The following is a 27862-nucleotide window of genomic DNA, read 5'->3' on the forward strand; positions in this document are numbered from 1 at the left end:
AGCGCTCGCTCCTCTTAGACTCAGAGGCACACGAGTGCTGAATTATTTGGACGACTGGCTGGTTCTGGCCCGATCATGAGCGGAGCTCATGGACCACAGAGCCTTTTTACTCGATCACCTCGAGAAGCTCGGCCTCAGTGTCAATTGGGTGAAGAGTTCGCTGAACCCCAGTCAGACGATCCTGTTTCTGGGTATAGTTCTGAACTCGTGTTCCATGACGGCGCGGCTGTCACCACAGCGCGCGATGGGCATTCAGCGTGCAGCGAGTTCTTTCCGCTGTGGCGCGACTGTGTCGCTCAAACACTGTCAAAAGATGCTGGGTTTCATGGCCTCAGCATCTCCGGTTCTGCGGCTGGGCCTGCTCCGCATGCGCCCCCTGCAGTTCTGGCTGAAGGCTCGGGTGCCGCGCAGAGCGTGGGCGTCTGGCCGGCTGCATTTCAAGGTCGATCAGAGCTGTGTTGCGGCTCTAGCACCTTGGACAGCGAACGGCTGGTACCGATCAGGTGTAAGCCTGGGGACTTCCCCGAGTGTGAAAATGGTGTCGACGGACGCCTCCACTTCGGGATGGGGAGCGCTGCTCGAAGGCAGACCGTCCTTTGGCCTATGGTCAGAACGGGAAAAGCTCCATCATATCAACTGCCTGGAAATGCTGGCAGTGGAGAACGCGCTGACGCGCTTTTGTCCCCATATCAAGGATCACCACGTCATAGTCCGTTCGGACAACATGTCTGTGGTGTCCTACATAAATCGCCAGGTCGGTCTCGGGTCCCGAAACCTGTGCAGGCTGACGGAACGCCTCCTGATTTGGGCTCAGCGCAACGTGCACTCGCTGAGAGCAGTGCATGTGCCTGGACTGCAGAATCTGGTTCCAGACAGGCTGTCCAGAGGCAATGTTCCTACGGGCGAATGGTCTCTACACCCGCAAACAGTCCGGCTGTTGTGGGAGAGATTTGGCATGGCGGAGGTGGACCTCTTTGCGTCCCACGAAAACGCTCACTGCCCCGCGTTCTTTTCCAAGAACGAAAGCGCGCTGTCACGGAGATGGCCGTGCTGCCCGCTTTATGCGTTCCCTCCCGTCTCCCTCCTTCCGCAGGTGATAGAACGGGTGAGAGAAACGAGATGTTCAATACTGCTTGTAGCACCTCTTTGGAAGAACCAACCATGGTTCCCAGATTTGATGCAGTTAGCAGATGTTGCCCCGTGGCCGGTGCCGTTGAGGAGAGACCTCCTCTCGCAGGCCAGGGGCTCGATTTGGCACCCTCAACCGGAGTTGTGGTCCCTCTATGTATGGGCACTCAATGGTTACCCGCTGATCTTGCAGTGGGAGTGCTAAATACCATCACTCAGGCTAGAGCTCCGTCGACACGACGTCTGTATGCCTCGAAGTGGTCGGTGTTCTCCAGCTGGTGCACAGCTCGAGGTTATTCACCCCTTAGTTGTGAGGTGACGGAGGTCCTCTCCTTCCTTCAGGAGCTGTTGGATAAGGGCAGAGCCCCATCCACGCTCAAAGTTTATGTGGCTGCCATCGCGGCGTTTTCTGAAACGGCGTCCGGTCAGTCAATAGGAAGGAATGATTTAGTCATCCGGTTCCTCAGAGGAGCTAGGAGGCTGAATCCTCCCAGACCTCCGTCAGTCCGTATGTGGGACCTCGCGGCGGTTTTGGAGGCCTTGAAAGGTCCCCTTTTCAAGCCTATCCAATCGATTAGCCTTCAGCATCTGTCGTTCAAGACAGTATTCTTGTTGGCTCTCGCTTCTGTGAAGCGTGTGGGTGATTTGCACGCGCTCTCGGTGAGCCAGTCGTGCTTGGAGTTTGGGCCCAATGACTCAAGAGTCATACTCAAACCTAGGCACGGTTATGTGCCGAAATCCCTCAACACACCGTTTCGGGCTCAGGTTATTGCCCTGTCTGCCCTGCCGGTGTCAGGGGAGGATGGAGACTCGAGTCTTCTTTGCCCTGTCAGGGTTTTAAGAGCTTATGTGTCTCGCTCTGCTGCCTTTCGGCAGACGGAGCAGCTATTTGTCTCGTTCGGTGGGCGTTCCAAGGGAATGGCTGTTTTGAGACAGACTCTATCCAGATGGATAGTTGACGCCATAGCGTTAGCTTACGCTTCCAGGGGCCTTCAGTGGCCGTTGGGCGTCAAAGCACACTCTACAAGAGGCATCGCCTCGTCGTGGGCGTGGTCTACTGGGATCTCCTTGCAGGATATATGTATGGCGGCAGGTTGGGCCTCGCCGTCTACATTTATCAGGTTCTATAACCTGGAGGTTCCCGCCTTGCAAGCAAGGCTGCTGTCGGTATAGGCGAATCAGGGCCCTGAGGGGAATTCTGAGTTCACGAGCGCTATGCGCTGCCGACTGTTATATGGGCAGTATTGCGTAAGACCCGCATTGCCACATTGGTCAGGCCTTGCCTCGGCTGTGTGACGTCATATTGCCGCATCTACGGATGCTGCTAGATATGGGACGGAGGGCTTTTTCCCTTTTCTGTCCTGGACTCTCTGTGAGTCCCTCAGGTGACTGTGCACTGTAAATCCTGGGCGTTGCTTCAGGTTTATTGGTGTGTGATCCTTGCGCGCACGGCGTTTTACATTGGGTTCCCGTAGCGTCTTAGCTAAGACGCAGTACGAGAGAGCTCTCGTAAGAGAACGTACTCGGTTACTAAACGTAACCTCGGTTCTCTCTAGAAGAGCGAACGAGTACTGCGTTCTCTGCCGTGCGCACGATTCACTCTGGTTCGCTTCGGCGATGAAATAAATCAGGTGAGTCAGCCTTTTCGAGCTCCTTTTAAAGGTTGGGCCACACCCGTTTCGGCGGGAAGTGGCAAGAAGGGCGCGAAGCGCCCTTATTGGTCTGATTTTGCATCAGCCCGCGCTCGATAGGCTGTGCAGTTGCCGCAGAACAAGCCAATGAGCGAACGAGCCGTCTCGTCTATGGCTGTGTACTGCTGCAAATGCGCTTTACAAAAATACAAAATTAAGGATAATTTTTTGCTTCAGTATTTCGTGAAAAGAGACTTTTCCCGTAGCGTCTTAGCTAAGACGCAGTACTCGTTCGCTCTTCTAGAGAGAACCGAGGTTACGTTTAGTAACCGAGTACGTTTTACAAATGCTAGAAACGTGGCTTTCTAAGGAAAGATTGCGATCAAATAGCACACCTAGGTTCCTAACTGATGACGAAGAATTGACAGAGAAACCATCAAGTCTTAGACAGTGTTCTAGGTTATTACAAGCGGAGTTTTTAGGTCCTATAATTAACACCTCTGTTTTTTCAGAATTTAGCAGTAAAAAATTACTCGTCATCCAGTTTTTTATATCGACTATGCAATCCATTAGTTTTTCAAATTGGTGTGTTTCACCGGGCTGCGAAGAAATATAGAGCTGAGTATCATCAGCATAACAGTGAAAGCTAACACCATGTTTCCTGATGATATCTCCCAAGGGTAACATATAAAGCGTGAAGAGTAGCGGCCCCAGTACTGAGCCTTGAGGTACTCCATACTGCACTTGTGATCGATAGGATACATCTTCATTCACTGCTACGAACTGATGGCGGTCATATAAGTACGATTTAAACCATGCTAATGCACTTCCACTGATGCCAACAAAGTGTTCAAGTCTATGCAAAAGAATGTTGTGGTCAATTGTGTCAAACGCAGCACTAAGATCCAATAAAACTAATAGAGAGATACACCCACGATCAGATGATAAGAGCAGATCATTTGTAACTCTAAGGAGAGCAGTCTCAGTACTATGATACGGTCTAAATCCTGACTGGAAATCCTCACATATACCATTTTTCTCTAAGAAGGAATATAATTGAGAGGATACCACCTTTTCTAGTATCTTGGACAGAAAAGGGAGATTCGAGATTGGTCTATAATTAACTAGTTCTTTGGGGTCAAGTTGTGTTTTTTTGATGAGAGGCTTAATAACAGCCAGTTTGAAGGTTTTGGGGACATATCCTAATGACAATGAGGAATTAATAATAGTCAGAAGAGGATCTATGACTTCTGGAAGCACCTCTTTTAGGAGCTTAGATGATATAGGGTCTAACATACATGTTGTTGGTTTAGATGATTTAACAAGTTTATACAATTCTTCCTCTCCTATAGTAGAGAATGAGTGGAACTGTTCCTCAGGGGGTCTATAGTGCAATGTCTATTACTGCACTGTAAGGGTGATTAACTATGTTAAGTCATTCCATATGTGGGTATTTCTTAAATTTGGACACTTATATTTCTATTACTTCTATTGACAGAAAAACTTATTAGATTTGGATTTGATATGAAGACTACCATAGTGTCTTACGTCATCAACAAAAGGCAAAATGAATGGAATCAGTATACAAACCACAAACTTTGTGAAATACCCTAATGTGGGTAAAAGTCCCATCTATATTTTCAGTAATCAGTGGGATCAAATAACATATACTGTACACAATGCTGAAAAGGACACTCCAGAATCACACAAATTCTTAGCATCAAAAGAAGATTCACTGATATGCTGTTAATGCCAGAGTTCAGTATCCTTTACATGCATTTTATTACACTGCTCTGTGGAATACTTGATTCTGATTGGTCAGTTGCGGCATTCTAAGTTATGTTATTCCTTGATAAAAAACCGGTAAAAAAGCTGATAACACCGGCTCATCCAGGTAACTGAAGTCAGCACTTTCCACTTTGTGGAAGCTTTGCATTTGGTTAGCTAATAAAATATTAAAACTCAATTCAATATTATGTGTACAATTGCTTAATTATGTCATATGTCATAATGCTGCTGCCATTTTGTGACGATTGATTGGTTCACTGTAATATAATACAAGATAACTAACAAACTGGCAAGAGTTTAAAACGGTTTCATCTTAAAATCTTTCTGCCTCACATCGGGGTCCTGGTCAACCTGTAGGCACCGGCGGTGCCAGGGGGGGTCTTGGGGGGTCTCAAGACCCTGCAAAAAAACGCTCTGACCCCCCATTTGACCCCCCATCCTCTTCCTGATTAAAAAATATATATATCCGGGATAAAGATTTAAAAAAAATGTCTCTTCAAACTACGCAGAACAATAATAAATAATAATTATTTCGACATTTATTTGTACACTGAACCGCGAAACGTTTCTGTCAGACGCGTCTGATTCGAGAACCGAGGAGCTGATGATACTGCACATGTGTGATTCAGTGTGAAGCAGACTGATTCACAGCTCATCTGAACCGAACTGATTCTTTTGGTGATTGATTCTGAATGGATTCTGTGCTTATGTTATAAGCGCGGGTAAACTGAAGGCTTGAATGAAGGGCAGTCATCGCTAATGATATTACATCGAGCGCAAAAGAACCGGTGAACCGTTTTTTTTTTTCAACTGGTTTATTTGATCGAATTGTCCGAAAGAGCTGGTTCACTAGAGCACCTGCTCCTTTGCCCCTTAAGTGCCCTTTTGTCAAAGCAAAATTTCCTCGAAATTTTTTTGTAATAAGATACCCTTTTGTGAATGCCTGCCCACGCCCAATCATAATATTAGTACAATTTATTAATAATAATTTAGCCGTAAATAAAATGACCAACATGATGACCTTTCACCTGACCGGGACGATTCCTCACGCCGCACGTGCATTTTTTAATTGCTAAAGGATATTTTCAACACCGTGGCAGCTGGTAAGTGGTGTTTCATTCTAAGCTAAATTATTTTGATGTTTATTTACTTATTATTATTTTACAAGAACGATGTGATGTGAGAACATGCAGATATGTTGCTGTGTGTAGCCTGTAGTGTAGAAGTAACGGTAGCGTGCTGTTTGAGGGAGAAACGTTTCACAGGCATCGAGGGGACTGGTCTTTTTTATGTTATTTGACTAAACTTTTATTATATTACAGTACTTATTTATTTTTTAACACGTTGAGTGCCTTAAAAATAATTATCACAACACTGGTAAGGCTTATTCAGATTTTCTCATTCTCTGAATTATCATTATAAAAATAAAAACAATTCAGAAATTAATTATATAATTATATTTTAAATGTGACGCAATTTTTTGTTTTTTTCTACAATAGCAACAGTGTTTACAACAGCAAGACCACTTTAGCCTGTAAACTCAATAATATCTCTCTGGAAATAAATGTAAAAATATCAATGTCAATAAAAAATGCATAATATACCTGACATCAAAGTGCAGTGTGAAGGATATGAATAACATATGTAGCCTGTCATTTGTTTACATTGCAAAGGTGTTCAATTTTAGACAATAACAACTACAACAGTAATAATAATATTAATCACTATATTCCAGTGTATCAGTTTTTTAATGTTTTGTATCAACATTTAAGGTGGACTTATTGATTAGGTGCAAGAGTAGTAGTGATGGTTAAAATAATAGATTAATGCTGAAATAGTAAATTGAGCCTTGTTCCTAGATGGACAGATAGTGGAAAGTAATAGATCAGATGAGGAGATGGAGATAGAGGAAGAAAAAGAGGGACATGTAGAGGCACAAGTGACAGAAAGAGAGCAGGGAACAGCAAGCCAGGAGACAGAGGCTGGTGAGAAAGAGGAAAATGTAGAGGCACAAGTGTTTTCTATAGTTTTTACTATAACCGCTGTTCTTAATTATTAGAACAGAGAAGTAAAAGCCATAGGTTGGGACAATTTAAGACATTTCAGTTTCTAATCCCAGAGCTATTATTATTTTAAACTTAAAATTGTCTTCTCTATTGTTTCTTTTTCAAAACTGCATCAAAGCATTTGCTGCTGTATCAATACATAACCATCCATATCGATACGCGAATCAGCAAGGAATGCATCACAATATATTGCTGTATTGATATTTTGAACAGTGCCATTTAAAGCCTTGTTCCATGTGTCCCTTTTATACTTTGAGCACCTGCCCCTCCAAAGGTCTCTACACGGCCCTGTTCAGAGGAAGTGTCAGCCACGTTAAAAAAGTTAACCGCTTAAGTCATTTGTGGATTAATGCTTATTGGAGACGCAAACAATTTCAAACAATTCAGTTCGATTTGGTAAACTGGTTCAAGAAGATCCGGTTACATTGAATGATTCGTTCGTGAACCGGATATCACTACACTTCAGTGTTTTGAAATCTCACACAACAGACACTGAAGAGAAGACAATGCTGAATAAAGTCAGTTTTTGCTATTTTTGGACCAAAATGTATTTTCGATGGATTAATATGCAGTTATTAGCCGTGAATGAATTTGGTGAATTTTTCCTAGTAGAAAGCTTAAAAGGAAATTTGAAACTTCGTATATTTGGGAAAAAAAAAAACATTATTTGTGTATATTTAAGATGAGCAAAATACTAGCTGAGAAAATGGCATTAGTAAGACAAAGGAGTCTTCCATTTTATTTCCATTGCAACTTCCACTGTCCTCATCTGTAAGTCGCTTTGGATAAAAGCGTCTGCTAAATCAATAAAATGTAATAAATGTAAATGTAATAATGCTCTAAAACACAATATATGTTTTTAGGTGATGGAAATTCCATTGTGGTGGCAGTCCAGTCATGGCACTCCACAGAAGTCTAGCAAGTCTGCATGTCTCTTGCACTCACGTCAACACATAGCCGTGGTGTGAAGTGGGAAGTGACGATGCACCTTTTGGTCTAAATGGGGTCTTTACCAGGCCCCTCTCACTAGTTTGACTGCTAAATGTGTTTTAGCTACAGCATGAGAACAAGACTTTGGAGGCTCTCACATGAGTGTTTCTGTCTTGTGGCCAACAACGCCAGTCCCAAGGCCTTTACCAAATCTGTGTCATGCTTTTAAGAGCCTTCCAACAAGTCTGTTGCTGGTAAATCATCTACTATAATATTAATAAAATGCATCCAAACATCACTGTTACCGGTGCAAAGTGACTTTCTCACTCTCCAAAGGCAAGATAGCGTCTGTTAGGTTGTTTTTATTATTATTTTTTTTTTTAACAGCCTGTTGGACCCTTAGGCACAGTGTCTACACATCAGCAACTTTCATTTTCTCAAAACTCTTGTGTTACTGGTATAATTAAAGTGTGTAATTGAATATGAACACGCGTAGAGTGAAATGAACAATGTGCCTGTTATTGTGATTGCTTCTTGCACAACTGTTGCATCATCACCTTGCAATGATAGAGTAAAATGTGCACAAACACACTGATGATTAAACATTTGTGATGGATTTAGATTTTAATTTTTTTGCTGTCATTTCCACAGAAATGTAAGTCTTAGTGTCTTTCTCATTCAAAATACACTTGTGAGAGCAAAAAAATGTCTGGATGAGGGCAGCCAGACACATTTTGGAGAGAGAGAGAAACACAACCACGTCTTTATTCCACTGTCCAATTAAATATTTTATTGCAGCAATTCTAGCATAGAACATGTGCACTGCTGGTGATGGATATGAAAAAATGAGGCTAGGGACACACTCAGCATACTCACATTCAGAGGAAGTAGGAGAGAGAGCATAATCAAATGAGAGAACCTCAGTCTCGTGGCACAAAATCAATCTGAAAGCTCAATGCTGGCCCCATTCTGAAGAAACTGACAGAAAAGTCGGGGCCTTCTGGAACTCAGCTTTTTTTCTCCCAGGTCCTTAGAGCTGATATGTTGACGTGTCTAAATGATGTGTGTTTGCTTATGTTTTGCAGCTGAACTCGCCCATGAACTCTGTCAGCAGCTCAGAAGATATCAAGCCGCCCCTGGGCATCAACGGTGTGATGAAGGTGCCATCGCAGCCCTTGGGCACCCCCCTCTCCTTCACCAAACACATCTGTGCCATCTGTGGCGACCGCTCCTCAGGTACCAAAACACTGTTACATGTAAACCAGTAGTGCAGCCCCAAATGTACAACATTTTGCAACTTTCGATTATTCAAGTCTGGTTGGGGTGGAAAAAAAAACAGCTTAAAAAACAGTGTAAGCTGGGTTTCTGGTTTCAGCCAGTCTTCTAGCCCATTCAGGTCTTTTGTAGGGGGTTTTGGGCATTTCTCAGGTGGCGGCACAGCTAAACAAGCCAAATCAGGCTGGGAGAGCAGCTTGGCACTTTTTAACTCTTCGGCTAGCTAAACAAGCTCAGTCAGACTGGGAAATTTGCTAAGACCAGCTTTGGCTTGTTTAAACAGGTTTATTTTTCAGCAGGGAAACAGTGGAGTATTTTGTAAGCCGCACAGAGACAGTGTTTACTCTACAAGAAGATACTTATAGTTGTCTTGCAATATTAAGCTGGGATAGAAGAAGGTATTTTAACACACTTCAGCTGAAAGGTTGTAGATTCAAATGCCACAAGCCCTTGTCCATGAATTATTGCCATTGTAGACCTGAACATAACTCCTTAGGCTTCTATGTTTGCATTTTTTTTTTCAACAGGTAAACACTACGGTGTTTACAGCTGCGAGGGGTGCAAGGGATTCTTCAAGAGGACTGTGCGCAAGGACCTGACTTACACTTGTCGAGACAGCAAGGACTGTATTATCGACAAACGCCAGCGCAACCGCTGCCAGTACTGCCGCTATCAGAAGTGTTTGGCCATGGGAATGAAAAGAGAAGGTACAGCACATAAAGTTGAGGATAGAAGATTTTTCTTTTTCCCTCTGAAATTTTATTGCATTATTCACTCCACCAGCTCTCATTAAAATCAGTGACTTCCAATGCTACGTAAATGCTCCTCCAAAGTCCACTATGGGGGTCCACCATTCCACCATGGAGTGAGATGTTTTGTGCATTCGCTATTAGAAGCAATCTCACCTCTGTGTGAAAACAGGAAATGGTTCGTCGATGCAAGGTGGTTTTTTTTTTCTCTTTCTTTCACTAAATATAGAAGACCATCTTTTCTCCCAAATCATAACCCGAGGCAGAGCAAGATGAAAGAGAGGAAAAGGTGAGAGGTGGGTTATCACACTGAAGAAAAAGGAGACGTAAAAGTGCTGTAGAATGCTAATTGAAGATTTTAACATACAGTTGGTGGAATATTGATCTGAGAGACTATATTTTGCCCCTGAGTCAGAATAATTTTGTATTTATGAGATATCAGAATTTTTCTCTTGTTTTTAGAATCATTCTGTCTGCGGAGACCTGTTTTCTGTTTTTAAGCGAACCGATTAACTCTTTTGTAGCTTGCTTTGTATACCTGCTCACATACAGACATGCATACCCACATGATTGTTGTTAACGTGCTTTGACATCCACTGTCTGACCTTAGTGCAACCTTTCGTCTCCCTTATTTATATAATCGTGGCTTCTTTCAAGGATATGATCATTTGCTTGCATTCGCCTGTTTGTGTATCCCATAAGCTCGCACTGCACCCTGAGGCACAGAAGAGCTGGGCCACGCTTGTCCCAAAAAGAGCTGAGCAGATCTGCAGAAAAACAGGATTAAATTAATTTATGCTCCCCTTCTCTCCAGGGGAAATAAAGCTAATGTGATTTCAGCCCCTCTCACCTTTCTCTGACTCCTGGTGAAGTACTTTACCCTTGGGCTGACCTCCAGACAGCACTTTCCGTAAAGCAGAAACCCCCCCGTTACGGAACCCCTCCACCACCGCGATACCTCTGTGATTCGCTGTTGAGGGAAGTAGTGTAGGATTTAGGGAAAGGAGAACATTTAGTGTTTGTGTGTTTTAATGTGCTGTGAATAGGAACTGGGTTTGAAGTCTTTCGGATGAACTGTGCTCGGCACATACGCACTCTAACCACAGGGGCTTGGATTGTGGTGAATACCGTTCTGGCCACAGTTGAGATTGAGTGACTGTTCAACACTAACCACTTCCTGTTTCTCTGAGCTGATCAAATGTCTGATCTGTTAAAGCCTGTTGGAGGAGCCAGTAGAGATGAAAGACGTGACGAACATCACATTCTTTCATGCAAACAAGTTGTAAATAAAATCACTAACAGTAATTGATGATAGAATAAAGGGTTTATGGAAGAGGTTGTGTTGTATTGTGAATAAGTCACGGCTGCAGGGTGAAGCGGAGTGCCTGAAACCTCTTCAGCTGTGACAAATTCACAATACACCATGCTTCGAGTACCGTTTTATAAAATGGTTACCACACAATGAAAAAATATTCCAATCAAAAATGTATGTATTGATATCTAGATAAGAGGAATGTTCTGCTGGAACACACACATTCGATCTGGCACTGTCACTTCTTTATTCTGTTAATGTAAGAAGCATCTTACATTTATATTCAGTCATACTCCATTATCCCTTTACAGTTACTATCATAAAATACTTGAATTACATGTTAACTTTTAAACTTAAATTTAACATCCAATAATAGATATATTAGCTAAATTAATATTATTGTGCTGAATATTAATTTTCTCCCCCTTTACTGCGTTCCTGTCTGTTCGACACACATGTGCACGCCAACGCCATTTCGTCCATAGAAATGCATTATTGACTGCTGTAATTTGACGTCACTGGTTTTCAGTGAGAGGTGGTTAGAAGCGACTAATCGTAATGACATCCATTGTCGATTCTTTTCATTATTGATTATTATCTGTTTTATCGGTTATTTGTTGCATCCCTAAAGCCATTTTTTTTCATGGTATTCTGCTTTTTCTCAGGTTTTTTTAAATAGGTTTTTATAATTGAAAATACATTATATTTGCAGGGGGATAATCATGTTTGAGAGTCCTTTATTTTTCAGGATCAAAAAGTATGAAGACCTGTGCTATAGTTTGTTAGCATCAGCTTGATATCAGTGTGTGTGTGTGTTTTGACTTCTTGTTTGATTAACTGTAGTGACCGTGACTAGTGTTGTTACATACAGCCGTCCAGGAGGAGCGCCAGCGAGCAAGGGACCGCAACGAGAACGAGGTGGAGTCGACCAGCAGCGTGAACGAAGACATGCCTGTGGAGAAGATCTTGGAAGCGGAGCTCGCTGTGGAGCCCAAGACGGAGACTTACATTGAAACTAATGTACCAATGCCCTCGAATTCAGTAAGTGACATCTCTTCCTCTTTTTGCTCTTTAAAGCCTGAGAAACCACCCCAGATTTACTGTACAATCCAAGAGCCCCCTGCACACTTAAACAGACCCTTGAAATACATTGAAGAACCGTTTTGTGTGTTGGAGCTTTGGAGCAGTGGTTCCATCTTGGTGCTCATGCAAAAGACTCTCTCTGCCCCCATCATTTATATACCGTATTTTCCGGACTATAAGTCACACTTTTTTTCATAGTTTGGCTGGTCCTGTGACTTATAGTCAGGTGTGACTTATTTATCAAAATTAATTTTATATGAACCAAGAGAAATGAACCAAGAGAAAACATTACCGTCTACAGCCACGAGAGGGCGCTCTATGCTGCTCAGTGCTCCTGTAGTCTACACTGAAAACATAGAGTGCCCTCTCACGGCTGTAGACGGTAATGTTTTCTCTTGGTTCTAAATAAATGTGACTTATAGTCCAGTGCGACTTATACAGTACAGACCAAAAGTTTGGAAACATTACTATTTTTAATGTTTTTGAAAGAAGTTTTTTCTGCTCATCAAGCCTGCATTTATTTGATCAAAAATACAGAAAAAAACTATAATATTGTGAAATATTATTACAACTTAAAATAATAGTTTTCTATTTGAATATACTTCAAAAAATATATATATTCCTGTGATGCAAAGCTGAATTTTCAGCATCATTACTCCAGCCTTCAGTGTCACATGTAACATCACATGATCATTTAGAAATCATTCTAATATTCTGATTTATTATGAGTGCTGGAAACAGTTCTGCTGTCTAATATATTTGATGAATAAAAGGTTAAAAAGAACTGAATTTATTCAAAATAAAAAAAACTCTAATAATATATATATTCTAATAATATATTTTCTTTACTATAACTTTTTATAAATTTAACACATCCTTGCTGAATAAAAGTATTGATTTTATAAAAAATAAGAAAGAAAAAAAAATTACTGACCCCAAATTACTGACCAGTAGTGTATATTATTATAAAATATTTATATTTTAAAAACAGCTTCTTTTTTTTTTTTTTTACTTTTTATTCATCAAAGTATCCTAAAAAAAGTATCACATGTTCTGAAAAAATATTAAGCAGCAGAACTGTTTCCAACTTTGATAATAAATCATCATATTAGAATAATTTCTAAAGGATCATGTGATAATGATCCTAAAAATTCAGCGTAGCATCACAGAAATAAATGATAATTTAAAGTTTTAATTTATTAATTAAAATGTTTAATAAATTTAAAAACAATTATTTTAAATTGTAATAATATATCACAATATTACATTTTTTTCTGTATTTTTGATCAAATAAATGCAGGCTTGAGGAGCAGAAGAAACTTCTTTCAAAAACATTAAAAATAGTAATGTTTCCAAACTTTTGGTCTGTACTGTATATGTTTTTTTAATCGTCATGACGTATTTTTGGACTGATGCGACTTATACTTAGGTGCGACTTATAGTCCGAAAAATACGGTAATTTATTTATTTTCTCTTTTGTTCTGTCCAAAGAGTTCCAAAAGCATTTAAAAATCAAACAGTCAAGAACTGAGGGATACAAAGAACATTGAATGCTGCAGTCCTATGTAAATCTGCAGGGTCAGATTTAGTGTAGGCCTAGTTACAAAAACAACTTGGGACATTTAAGAACCCCCAGAGCTAAGATATCTTCAGCCATATTCTGTGTTGCCCTGCTCGACAGCACTTCTCTGTCTCTACTTGTTTGGGTGCAATGCAAGTGATTTAGCTTTTTGATGGCCATGTTTGGACATATGTGATGTCATAGTAGTAGACGTCTCTGTTTTCTCAGATTAGCGCATTGTGAAGCACTGCTTGAAAATGACTCATTACTGCAGTTCACATATCAGTTCTGCTCATTCTCATTGTTCTGATGCTGTTCTTTACCTGTCAGTCCCCTTTTGTGTTACAAAGCAATGATAGAGTATAGTAATTTTGTTAGTTAGCTTTGCTTCTGTTTGACTTACATGATGACTGATGAAGTTTATAGCTTCATATTCCATCTGTTTTCTATATGTTCTGGCTTTTTTTTTTAGGTAGTTTTGTTATGCTGCTTGATATTGCAAACTGGTATTTCTTACCATATTATTTTATTGTCGTAATTGTAAACACAGTGGTTAGTAATGCACATAGTTTTAGAGTTTACTGTACTTTGGCATATCACTAACCATCGCTGAGTCCACCTTCTTAGTATTGGTGCTTGTCTATCACTTAAACTTTATGCGGCTCAAACTGTTGAAATGTGTGCTAACAGCTAAGCTATGATTCCAACTTTAATTCTCAGTGTGTCAGAGAATGCATGTTAACCACTATTCTACGCATCCAACTTCTTACCCCGTTTTAGTGGAGTTTTGAATGGTAATTCCCTGCGAGAAGCAGAGCAAGATAAAGTTGTTGAATTTGCCTGTGTGCTGTGAAGTCTCCCTCCCTCGTCTAGGCACCATGACAAATCAGTACCACTAAAGTGATCATTGGCTCCACTTTCCAGCATTGTTTGAATAATGAAATAGTCTGACAGTCCCCGGGAGCTTTGAGCCTGCCGTCAGCCTCTGAGGAGGAGGATAGAGGAGGTGAGCCAGAGAGAGGGGGGTTTTTGGGCGGATAAGTGCGTCTTTTGGGACTGCTCTGTACCGATGCAAAAATGTTCTGGAAGCTGTTATGTGAGTAAATGGGGGTTATTTCGGGAAGATGAAGATGTGTGGGAACAGAGGACCGATGTTTGGGGAAAGGTAGAGAGACGAGGGAGAACATAAGGCCTGTCACGAGGGAGAAGCTGCCAGGCTTAACATTAGAAAGCACTCAGTCTCTCATTCGCTATCTTGGTTGGGTTCGTCACGCTGTATCTCCAGTAGGGGGCTTGTGTTTTGTGAGAGGAGTGGCGAACCAAGGTTAATATTGTTTTGCATTATTATTATATTGTTCATTGTTATGTTCATTGTTATATATATATTAGCAATTGTTGAGTTTTTATCCTATGGATATATTTCTGTTTTTTTGTATAGTTTATATACAATAATAATAATAAAAAATGAAGCTATAGCCTTGTGTGGCATCTTACGTCGTATCAGGTGCACACGTACAAAAATTTTGAATTATTTATATATTAAATATGAAGTGAAATTTATTTTACTTCAGGTATGAGATCTTTTAAATTGACTTTTTAAATGAATATTTATTTAATTTCTTATTTTTTATAATTGTTTGTCCCATGTGAGATTTATTTATTATTTTAAATTCAAGGAGGAGGAACTAGATCAAGCCTCTTTGTTCAATTTAAAATACACAAATTTGTGCTTGTCAAAAGATAAATGTCACATACAAGTATCACTGGTTTTAACCTTCGCTGGAGCTCACAGGCAGAAATGGTGACGTTGTGTCTTAAACATAACTGATATTTTAAAAATGTCTCCCATACTGATAAACAACTCATTATTTTCATATTAAAGTCAATAGCTGTCTAAAATATCACCATATTAAGTGTAATTAGTGTCATTCGCTATAGCTCCCAGGCGGATACAGTGACGATGTGTCTTAAACACAGCAAAATTCTCAACTTGTGCACTGACAGTTATTTTCATAGTTTAAACATTACTGTGAAACTCATCCTGCTGGCTGTAGATGATGGTTAAATAAAAGATGTTAAAGAAAATAATGATGCAGTCTAGAGTTGGACAGCAGAGAGACACGTTACTGGAATGTGTTTCCTCTGTTGCTCTTTCTTGGCCGGCGTATCAGAGGTATCGTCTCCCCCGCTCAGCCAGCTCCCTCCCGCTGTCCCTGGAGCTCTTCTTCTGTCTGTGCTCTTTTGGAAGCCATTGCTCCGTGTGCTAATTAATCAGAGGGCCTCGGTCCGGGAGGGCGGCTCATGAATGGACCACCACTGCTGCTTAATGGTTGGGGTTTGGCCAAGCTTAATGAAGTGTGTTTATCTCATGGTGACCTAGAACAGAAGTTAAACAGGCGTTAGTAACGTGCCTCCAGTTAGGCAGAGAAAGGCAGCCTTTAAATGAGGAGAATATGTTCTCGTTTGCTTGTTTTTTACTTCTCTCTTTTTGCTTCCTTTTTTCATTTTCAAATTTAATTCAGATAACATTGAGTTTGCTTACATGCACTGATTCCGCTTAATAAACTGACAGCAGGTCATAGAAACACATTTTGTAAAAGTGTTTATCAGGTATTCAATGATTGCATTATTTTATATATTTAATAAAAAAAAAATATTTGTAAAATACTTCTTTAATATTTATTCATGTAGATAAAAAAATACATTTAAAGATATGTAATATAGGCCAATAACAAGTATGGTTATTGATTAAAACAAGACTATTTCATGAGAATTTTACATTTCCTTTTTTTTCTTGCATTTTTGAGACTTATTACAGAGTTTTGTTGTACATATAAACACACTCGTTGTGGCCATTTAGTAAATGGAAACTCCCTATGTTTTACTGTTTTAATGTGTCTGACACACAGGAAGTGTTTCTGCGACAGGGATGTCACGTGAGCTTGCAGACGTCTCGCACAGCTGTAAATCCAGACTGCTTTTTCCCTCTCTGTTGTCACGCAACAATAATATAGTTTAAGCAATGAAAAATTTAAACGTCTCTCATCTCTACTCCTCAAGTGATAAAAATTTCATAGTGCAATATGCAAGTGCGGCATTTCGGCGAGAGCCCTGGACCAGGATCTGCTGTGAATAATGCAAGCTGAATGCTTTCCATTCAGCGGGAACAAAAACAGCCGTTGTTTTGTGATGGTCATGAAGAGAATGATATCAAAGCTTCTCCTTGAATCTGAAAAACATAATCACTCGTGCCCCAGGGCTACGTTTGCCCCACTCTGCTGATTCTCACAAGCAAATCATATGGCTGACTTTATTCACACTAAAGAATTCATTCATGGTGGGTTTTACCTCCTTCATCAACCACTTATTTTCTGCTACTTGGATACATTTTAATTTAGATCAAGTGTCTTCAACTTTGGAAATGGATATGATGAATGTGTAACCCCCATTAACCTATTAATAAGGCATAAAAAAGCCATTAAAATAATCATTGTTCATATATTTATGAACAATGAGTATGGGAAAGAATCAACACCCTTTAAAATAATAAAAATGTTTGCTATGCAGCCTGAAATAAAACCACGGACACAGTTTTTGTTTTATTCAGCTGTGTTTATGATGATGTTAAAGTCATCATGAAATCAAAATTAGTCTTAAAGGGATACTCCATACTCCTAAAATGAAAGTTTTGTCATTAATCACTTATTCCCATGTCGTTCCAAACCCATAAAAGCTCTGTTCGTCTTCGGAACACAATTTACGATATTTTGGATGAAAACCTTGAGGCTTGAGACTGTCCCATAGATTGCCAAGTAAATAACAGTGTCAGGGTCCATAAAAGGTATGAAAAGTCATCGTCAGAATACTCCATCTGCAATCAGACGTGCAATCTGGGTTATATGAAGCGTCTGGAACATTTTTTGTAAGCAAAAAAAACAAAAATAAAAATTTTATTCAACAATTCCTTTGTCAACGGTCTCCTCTGTGTCACTCCATATCACCGTGCTGCGTATTCTCTTGGGAGCAACTGGGGGTTCAGTGCCTTGCTCAAGGACACTTCAGCCATGGGTATTGAGGGTGGAAGAGAGCGTTGTTCATTAACTCCCTCCCACCTACAACTCCTGCCAGCACCGAGACTCGACCCAGCAATCTTCTGGTAACTAGTCCGGCTCTCTAACCATTAGGCCACAGCTTCCCCCCAAATTTCAAATCAAAGCTAAATAGACATAGAAATGTATTTAAAAACTTTGCAACTACACCGCCTCTGCATGATTATGACCACTATTTTGTTTTACTAAGAGTTTCATATTGAATCTAGGGGGTAATCTATTAGACTGTGGCTGTCAAATGCGGCTTTAAGAGTTGAATGTCTCTGGCCTGAGCAGACGTAATAAAAACGCTATTGGCCCTCTCTTCTTGTTTCAGTTGAAATTACGTCACCACATAGAATAACTCTGCTTGTATCAAGGCACTTCAGGGGACCTTTGAGTGCAACTTATAACATCCAAGTTAATTGTGCTATATTTAAATTTTCTTCTTCTTCTTCTTTACAATTTATTAAGTCAGGTGTTTAGCCGCCTCCATTTTTGGGTGATTTTTGTTTGTTTTATAGAAGAAACAAGGTCAGTGTAAACAAAGCCAAGATAGCTATTCATCATTCATGAGCTTTACCCTGTTTAACGAGAACTCTGGGAGTTGTATTGTTTTGAGCCATTTCACTTTCCTTTATTTTGTTGCTTTGTGAATTAATTAAATGTTTGTTTATGTATTTGTTCAAGAACATGGCAGAAACTGTTGCACTGAGGAGACGTGTGCATGTCCGTGATGAGCCACAGAAATATTCATAAGTTGCGTCTGTTTTCTGAGAGATGTTTTTGCGTCTGGCTAACAGTTTGCCATCTCCAACTAATGCCTTTGATCTGATGCTGTTGTCAGTGCAAGTTTAAAACAGTTGCTTAAATACCATAGAGGGGAAACATTCAACACTTTACCAAGATTCTCCTGGGAGTTCCCACGTTCTGAAGCAAAATCACGTAAGACCCCACTGGTTATGTGTCATCAGTCATTTCCCAAAGTTCAGCTGTGGAGATGTTTCTTGCCTATAATAATGGCCACAAAGTGGTTCCACCAAGTATTCAGATGCTTAAGTTAAACAAATGTCTGAATATCATTACATCACATACAGTACACTATATGAAAAGAGGCATCTGCAAATCTAATGATTTCAGAGCTTTTCTCATATCTAGCTTCACATTTCTAAAAGCATTTTTGTATTTGCTGTCCAAGGTTAGTTTATTTCATTTTCTTTCTTTATTTTTAATTTTTTTTACCCTTTGTAGGTACAACAGAGTGTGAAGTGGGTAGAACCCTTAAAGGGACGAATTTGTACATTACCCCTAAAAGGTGCATATTGGTCCCTTAGAGAGTAGCAATATGTAACTTTTTTTCCTTCACTTTTTTTGTGCGAAATTGTGAAACCTGGAAATGTGAACAGTGAATTTTCTAATATCTAGAACTTTTGAAATCCTTAAAAACATTTCGTCTTTATTTTAAATACCATATCACCATATATATATATATATATATATATATATATATATATATATATATATATATATATATATATATATACACACACACACACACAGTAGTCAACATTTGAAGTGGATTCAAAAAAGTTAATCAAAGACAAGAACGGTACAACTTTTATGAAAGGTTTTGATCCACTTCATATGCTGACTGCTGTATTTTTTTTTCTGTATTTTTTATGGACTGTTAGATGAGGCTGTTTCAGTGACAGCAGCTGATATATTTGCCCTTTCAGAAGCTCTTGACTCATAATTTGCGGTGTCACTCTGTTGAACCTATTAATAAACATCCTGCACTGCAACCGAGTGAAGCTAGAAGGCTGCCAAAAGTGAGGTCAGGATTTTCCAGGAATGCACACCCCTTCCCACTAATAATTGTGATAAAAATGGTTTTTATCCCCCTCTGTTTGTTTTTTTAAAAACTATTTGTCCTTTTGCCCATTGCAATGTCCTGTTGATGTTTTCTAATGCCTTCCCTTTTGACACTTGAGTTGAAAAACAACACTTAATGTCTTATTTGTTCCAGTCCTTTCAGAAAACCCTCTCCTGCTGTTTTCCTCTCTCCTGCACTCGTTCACTCTCAGCCGCACTCCACTGACTCACTCTTTCATCTTATAAAACAAAGCAGCATATCTATCCCTCCCTTGGCTTCATGCAATGTGAAGCTGGAATCGTCAAAGCCATTTTTTGTGTCTCTCATTTGTCCTCTCTCTTTGATAGAGCCAGAGCGTTCCGCATCGAGACGTGCTAATAGACTCAAATCTGCAGGAGGCATTAAAGGCGTCCCTCACAAAAGCATTTTCAAGAACAATGAATGCATTTTGATCACAGTTTGACAGTTAATTAAATGTCCTTCCCTGGGTCCTTTAAATGTTTAGCAGTATTCCGTAAATGTTTGGGAATGAGCAAATGTTTTAAAGTAAATTTAGTTCCAGGGAGCTTTCTCCAGGAAAGGCCCATTTAGAAAGGGAGTCATTTTTCAGCACCAGCTCTCGGCAGGTATTTCCTGTGCAGTCTGAGGAAAAAGCACTGTTAGTTTTGCCTTCCTGTTCACTTCTGCTCCGAGAGGTTTAGTTCCCATGTGTGGGGCCAAGAAGAGCGGTGGCAAACCTCAGTGATAAAACTATCCTCAATGGTCTGTGCCAGTAATCAGATGGGTTATTATTTGCATAGCTAGCTGTAAACATCTCAACAGTTTAAGTAACTTTAAGTAACCTTGCCTCACCATGAAAGTAGTTAACCTGAAAGAGAAATAATGAAGCTAAGAAGCATTTGCATTGAATTAGTTTTTTTGATGTTTAGACAGACCAGCATATGACAGCTGTGTTCTTGTTTCCTCCACCAGCCCAATGATCCAGTCACAAACATCTGTCAGGCCGCAGACAAGCAGCTTTTCACTCTAGTGGAATGGGCCAAGAGGATCCCGCATTTTTCAGAGCTCCCGCTGGACGACCAGGTCATTCTTCTACGAGCAGGTGAGTTGAAGAGGACAAACGGACAGATGCACACTTAAAAGACAGAAAAAGGATTGGTTCATTATGTCAAATATTTCATTTAGAGGAGTGTTGAAGTTAAGCTGCTTCTAAGGCTGTTTCAAAACCTATTGTGGTGCCTATCTAGGCTGCTTAAAAGACAGGTTCCAAAGGTGTATTTGAAATTCATGATCAAAAATGGGTAAATTTTTTATGAAAATGTCATTGTGTCATTCCATTAGATACAATATAAAAAAGGGATCTGTAAATGAAATTTTTTTTTTCTTCAGAATTAACTTCATTCTTTAACTTTCAACATCCTTTTTTTTATGCTTATTTTTGGAAAATGTATGGGCATTAGGACCTAGCAGTTTATTTGTTAATAAATGATACAGTTTCTTCTGTTGTATCTTAACGCTGGTGTGCTGCCCACAGAGACCAGTCCCTAGGTTCTATATATACCTATGACCCCCCAAAATGCTATCTGATTGGGTTAATATGAAAATGGTGGGGAAAGGTGACGTGGTTGTTGTGGCGTAAGCTTGCAGAATAGTGTTTTTTTTTTTTTTACATAAAAATGAATGTAAAATATTAAAAAGGGAGAAATAAAGTCTCCATGGGTTACAATAGTTTTGTGTACAGCATCAGATTAGTTTCTAAGAAGTTGACAAAGTATGAGTAAGACAAATAGATGCTCTGTAGACCACCATTCTACAAATAAACTGCTTTGCTTTAGATTACCTTTATGGCCCACTGTATTAGCGAGTCATGCTGATCTTCTCTGAAGAGCATCTTGAGAGGGTCTTCTCTCGATCTCTCTCTGAGCTCTCAGGTTTGCTAAAAATAACCCCTAAATAAAGCTCTGCTGTCTCACAGATGAAAGCATCTTGGCTTTTCCCGAGCTCAACTCTGGGGAAATGAGGGGAGTTGGGGTAGTTGCTAGGCAGGCTAGTTAAAGGAGCCCTGTCTCTCAGATACTTGCTTAATTCACTCTTACTGTGTGGAATGTTTTATCATGATCTGTCTGTCTCTCTCAGGATGGAATGAGCTCCTCATTGCGTCATTTTCACACCGTTCGATATCAGTGAAAGATGGGATACTTTTGGCCACAGGATTGCATGTGCACCGCAACAGTGCCCACAGCGCCGGAGTAGGAGCCATATTTGACAGGTTAGGATGATGCTTATAATATTGGTCGACTAAAACTTTGTGGATCACCATTGTTTTAATTTACCTAACCTAATCAAAACCAAAATCTTATCAAAAAGGGTTCCTATCAAAACATTATATAAATTGCGCATTACTTTGTACATATTTTTCATTGTACATAATTACATATTTTTATATATTTTATTTAAAAATGTATAAATTATATGCATATATGTGTGTGTGTGTGTGTGTGTGTGTGTGTGTGTGTGTGTGTGTGTGTGTGTGTGTGTGTGTGTGTGTGTGTGTGTGTGAATATATATATATATAGTATTAAGAAAAAGATATAATACATGAAACTAAATGGAAAAAATTATATATTTTGCTTTTGGTAATGTATGAGGCTTTGTCTATATGGAACATATTCAAACACGATGACTCGGAGATGATCACACTAGTAATGTTCATGACAAGGGCAGAAGAGGAACCTTGACATTTCTGTCAGAGGAACGCTGAGACAGAAGGGCAGGGAGGAGCAAGCTTCCTATCGATTTACATTGATATTCATTAAATATGCAGCTTCGCTGGTAACAGAGGTCATGCACAAATGGTCCAGTGCTCGGAAAGAAAATGTTAAAGGAAATCATTTTGTGTGTCATTTAGGAAATAAAAAATATGGAGGAGACACCCAGTGACACCAAGGGCTCTGCTTTGTATCTGTCCCCACAAAAACCTGAACAATGCTGTACAATAAAGCTATTTTTATTTTTATTATAAAGCTTTTTTTTCAGATTTCAACTTAATTAAGGTTTGAAGAGAGCTGTAGTGGTACAAAGTTTAGTTGTGAAATATACACCAACACCGCAGCAGCACCATTTGTTGACAGTGAAATGCATTGTTCAGTGACCCCTCTAAAGAAGGTTTAGATAGAAATAAATATATATAATAATAGCGATTGTAATTAACCATTAAATATTAAGTGTATATATTTGTACAAATTAAAATTAAAAGACTTTTTTTTAAATCTATAACCATGAATCTAATCTATTTATGCTTAAAATGTTATACTCAGCGTATTTACTGAAAACATCTCTTGCACACTTTATTTAAAGGATATTGTTATTGGAAAAACAAGACAGAGATACATATTAAGAAAGTCATGACTGTAACATAAAAAAAAGCTGTATAACCAGTAATTGGACATCATCATCCCCAGCAGCCGTGTCACCTGAGTCTGTTAAGCGCTGTGCTTAAAGACTGTACTCTGCTCTCAGCGCCCAGAGGCTGCTTTAGCTATTAGAATACTCCCGACGACTCTGGAAGAATACATCTGTGTTAATGCCGCTCGCATTAAGATGCGCAGCCCTGATAATGTTTCTTTATCAGTTCCCCTGCAAGTGACAGCCATGGCACAAATGAAGTGGATGGTCGACTTAAACACTGGGCTAAAGTACCCCACCCCTCCATTTATTGTTCCAGGAGGCCAATTCAATTAGAGTGTGTTAAGAGTGGGAAAGCGGGTTGCCTCGCACCAGTTTGTGTGCTGTCACTCGGTCACACAAAGGCCAAGACTGTCAGAGGAGACGTCACCCTCTGGATCAGAGGAAGCGATGCCTAATCTAGACATTTTATTGAGGCATTATAGATATATGAAAGTCACTGCCAGTCAAAGCAGTAATGTAGTAATATCTGCATTTCCCGACAGCTGATCGTGTTAGCAGTGTCCTGCATTTATAAAGATCTATTGAAGCAATTTTAAGCAACATTTGAAAATGAACATCAAGGTTTTTACAAATGAAGTTTTAGTTTCATCCTTTCCCATAGCTTACCTCACAAAATAAGTCATTGTAATAATAAACAAATTGCATAATATGAAATGATGTTAAAGACAACAGATTCAGAAAAGAAAACAAGAAAACAAGAGAGAAAAGATTTCTGGGTTAACTAAAAATATGCTTAGACTTTACAGATCTTACAGAGTTGACAGTATCTCGTTTTATGATGCATTCTCATTTGGGGCGGGAAATAGACCCCATGGTCACATGTACTGATCATGACATATCACAGCTTCATAACTGGCATTATTTGACCTGTTTTCAGTCGTAACCTGTGTGTTTTCTCCTACTGTATATTTAGGGTGCTGACGGAATTGGTGTCAAAGATGAGAGACATGCAGATGGATAAAACAGAGCTAGGGTGCCTTCGCGCCATCGTCCTCTTCAACCCAGGTACTACTCTATATTCCCCCTTGTGACGCTACCAGTCAAAAATGTGCTTCTGATGAAAAAAATCTAAAGACTTATAGCTTGATTGTAAGCACATTCAAATTGCCTGTGATGTTTCCTGATCCCATCCCCTTTCTCAATGTCCAATAATTTCCTGTCAGTGTCTACTATATCTGTTTAAAGTTTTTGAATTTCTTAACACTGGCCAGTGAACCCCAAAGTAAACATACACTCCGGATCGCCGTACACTCTGAGGATGTGCTGAAGCACGATAGTACATTTCCTACTCTAAAACTTAACTTTGTTACGCATCTTCTGCTTTTTCAGACTCCAAAGGCCTGTCAAACCCAGGTGAAGTGGAAGCGCTGAGAGAGAAGGTCTATGCCTCTCTGGAAGCCTACTGCAAACAGAAGTACCCTGAACAACCTGGAAGGTACAAGAACCACTTTCTGGCCTTGTGCACCATTGCAGTACCTGGATGGCATCTCATGCACACACATATATATGTATATATATTAGTAAGATTAAAATGATATTTGAGATATGAGCATTTCATAGCTTCTCAGGTCTTGTCTGACTTCAAAGGTTGTCAGGTTGTATCAAGTACATATAAAAGAGCCCAACTCCATTTTATTGTAAATCTGTCTTGTTTTTTCACCATTTGACGTGTTTTTTTGTGAGCAGGTTTGCTAAGCTGTTGCTGCGGCTCCCTGCCCTTCGTTCTATTGGACTGAAATGTTTGGAGCATCTGTTCTTCTTCAAGCTCATAGGAGACACGCCCATCGATACCTTCCTCATGGAGATGCTAGAGGCGCCCCACCAAATGACATAATGACATAACGCCCTCCTGTCGCTAGGAGGACACAAGGGTCTGCCATCCCAAAGGCCCTTTAGAAACTGAACACGTGACACCATTTGCCAGAGCAAAGGAACTTTCAGAACTGCCGCTCAACTCAGCATTTCCAATACACCGTCATGGCGTCCATGGGGCTGTTTTATACTTTGTATAAAGATATAAATATATATATATATATATATATATATATAACACATAAGAAAAAAGATGATAATGGACTTCAAGCCCGCAGACAACAGTGGACAGGGGTGTATAAAACTATTTTTCAGCTGGTGCATATGGGGGAAAAAAAAGATTGATTTGATCGAGGTGCAGTAATTGTAGCAATGTCTTACACAAGCTCTTGTACGTTGGGATTTAAGATGGGAGAGATCCAGGATTCATTCAGGATTGGATAGGGCCATCCTGTGCTGGCGTGTCTGGGCACATGAAGACTTATGGGAGATAATAATAATGGTAATGCGGGTAATAATCGGGGTTTCTAACACACATTGTGTTTTTAGCCCCTGATGGGAGTTTTTGCGATTACAATCCTGCTCAAAATGCCGTTTTTCCCTCAAGGGGGCTGTTCCTGACAGAATGTTCTTGGAATTACTGTCATTTAAAAAGTGAGTGTGCTGAACAAAGAAACCAAGTGAGGAATCACAGACTGCGTTGGTTCTCTCAGTTCACCCCGAGCATCATCAGTTGTGGGTAGGAGTTTTGGACTACGATCATTCACAGTTTTTCCATTATGCACACGAAACACAAGCTTTTAGAAATCCAATCTGCCTGTTCTCACAGGGCCCTTGATGCTGAAACGTGAGTGACGTAAACCAAGGGCGCTTAAGTCCCACTGTGTCTCATCTGTATACCAATTCACCTCAAGTGGTTTTCCGAACGAGCTTGACCTTTGTACAGTTTATTACAACCAATTCAGTATTGGTAGCCTGTATTTTTTGGATGATTTTTCAAAATGTTTGCCGTTACCTCTCTTTCAGTTACTTTTACTATGGTATATTGATTTCTTTGTGTCCCCCATTCACTCCTGCGTCAGCCTTTCGCTCGGGCCATCTCATGCATTCAGGTCTTGCAAATCTGTGTTATCATTAGGATGTTTCTAAGCACTTAACCTCGTGTTTCAAGTCCCATTGTTGTGTTTTTGGGGCTGCCTTTTTTTTATGAGGTATCATGTTTTCTGGGTCTGTAATTTGCCATTTTCAGCATTTTTTTTTATTATTCTGTATGCTGCTGCTGCTGCTAAACTATGCATTTAGCTTTTTTTTTCTCCCAAAGACTGTCCGTAGTGAGGCTGATTTTCAGACTCTGGCAATGAAAGACCACATGTGAACAAGGTTAAACTGCCAGGACCAAGATTCGGGTCTCCAGCAGAGATATTAAGGGTTTCGCATAGGGACGAGTGGAGCAGTACTGCTGGGGAATAATACTGAGGCAATGGGAGAGCTGAGACTTCCACCTAGTGGTGGATATGCAGCACTGCAACATTACTTGAATTTTGTAGAAGTATTTAATCGGATAAAAAAGTAGCACTTTTAGGTGATATTATCAATGTTTGTTTTTGTTTGAGTGCAGTCTCACAAGGGTCTTCAGCAATAGCATGAATTAGATCACTCGAGATGGTTTATCCAGAATGAAGGCCAACCAACTTAATACTGTTTGTTAGGATGCTTCTCTATTACATTTCTGAAAATCAGTTTTCGTCCTCTTTCCCTCATTTCCTTTGCGTGGCAAATTAATTTTATTGGCTTCACTAGACTTTTTAATGGATGAGTATTTTGGATCACTGGCATCTTGAAGCCATATTCAGGTTTGAGATCAAAAACGTTCTCCTGTTGGAAGTGGAGTGATGGAGAAATGATAACCTAGATAGAATTAATACATACGCAAATGCTTTATAACATAAAGCTATATTTTGTCTATATGTAAATGTGTGTATATTTCTAAATATGAAAGTATATGAATTCATTCTTTAAATGTTTTCGAACAATGTTAGTAATGGAGCCAAGCGGTTTTCCTTATTGATTAAAGCCAGGGCTAATTGCACTGTTCTCAGATACTAGAAATGTTTTTAATTGCTGAAGCTTTTGTGTTCAGCCTTGAATTACACACACACACACAAAAGGACAATTTTTACCAGCAGTTCAGAGCCCTAAGAAATTGTACACCAGCTCCTTGACTTATGAATCATTTTATGTTCACAAAACCTTGAACAAATGTCTTGTTAGTGAAAAAAAAATCTGAAGGAACCGGTTGCATAGCCACTTTTGTTCATCATTTCAACTAGTGAGGATAAACTTTGACCCTGACACAATCACCGCTTCAGTCGTCATAGAGACAGGACCTTTTAAAAATGTTGAGAAAATCATAGGAAAAAAAATCTATTTTTGTACAAATGTAATTGTATCCCTTGCTTATATAACCTCCCTTCCTTCCTCTTTCTGTGGGCTGTTGTGTACATTGTGTAAAAGTTGATTTGAAGTGGGAAAAATTTCAAATCTGAGCATTTGAAAGTGGATTGTATGAGGGATGACGTCAAATCTGACACCTTCACCCTTTTCACATACACTTTGCCTTTTGATTTCCTTCTTTCGCCATCTCAAAGAGAAGGACTGTCCTCATATTTTGTCTCATTTTTAATGAAATGGATGAAGTCATCTGTTCTACTTTGTGAGTTGTTCTTTGATGTTTTGTGTTTCAATCAAATTAAATGTCTAATGACAAATATGATACGTGTTATGTCTTCATTAAACTAGTTGGTCCTAACAAACATTTACTATGAACTCCATTATAGTAAGGAAGTTCTTGCCTCATGGGGAACAAAAAAATGTATGAAGTATGTATTTTATTTTGTTATGGGTTTATCAGAATTTTCCAACTCTCAAGTTAAGCCAACCAGAGTTGTAACTACATTGGGTTATTTTATCTAGTACAAATACAATATGATACTAACCCCCCAAGCATGTTCTGTCCGAGTAGGCAAGGGAGGCAGTGTCTCCTCAATCTATTGGATGAGAAAATAATCTGATTAAAAATCATATCAAGATGCCTGTTT

General features: G+C 39.7%; 1 protein-coding gene across 4 annotated transcripts in view; it reads left to right on the top strand.

Annotated features, from left to right (window-relative positions):
• Positions 1-25091, top strand: part of LOC132130775 (retinoic acid receptor RXR-alpha-A-like) — a 152041-nt gene extending 126950 nt beyond the window's left edge. For 3 of the 4 annotated variants that reach the window (XM_059542580.1, XM_059542581.1, XM_059542583.1), the window contains exons 4-11: positions 8629-8779; positions 9346-9525; positions 11736-11920; positions 20457-20586; positions 21621-21753; positions 23866-23957; positions 24282-24387; positions 24639-25091. In XM_059542580.1, the coding sequence (XP_059398563.1) occupies positions 8629-8779; positions 9346-9525; positions 11736-11920; positions 20457-20586; positions 21621-21753; positions 23866-23957; positions 24282-24387; positions 24639-24786 (1125 nt within the window). In that variant the 3' untranslated portion in view covers positions 24787-25091. The remainder of the gene's footprint in view (positions 1-8628; positions 8780-9345; positions 9526-11735; positions 11921-20456; positions 20587-21620; positions 21754-23865; positions 23958-24281; positions 24388-24638) is intronic. The other variant, XM_059542582.1, reaches the window with a different exon arrangement.
• Positions 25092-27862: the final 2771 nt, after the last annotated feature.

The sequence above is a fragment of the Carassius carassius genome, chromosome 47 (assembly GCF_963082965.1).
Source record: "Carassius carassius chromosome 47, fCarCar2.1, whole genome shotgun sequence".
NCBI lineage: Eukaryota > Metazoa > Chordata > Actinopteri > Cypriniformes > Cyprinidae > Carassius > Carassius carassius.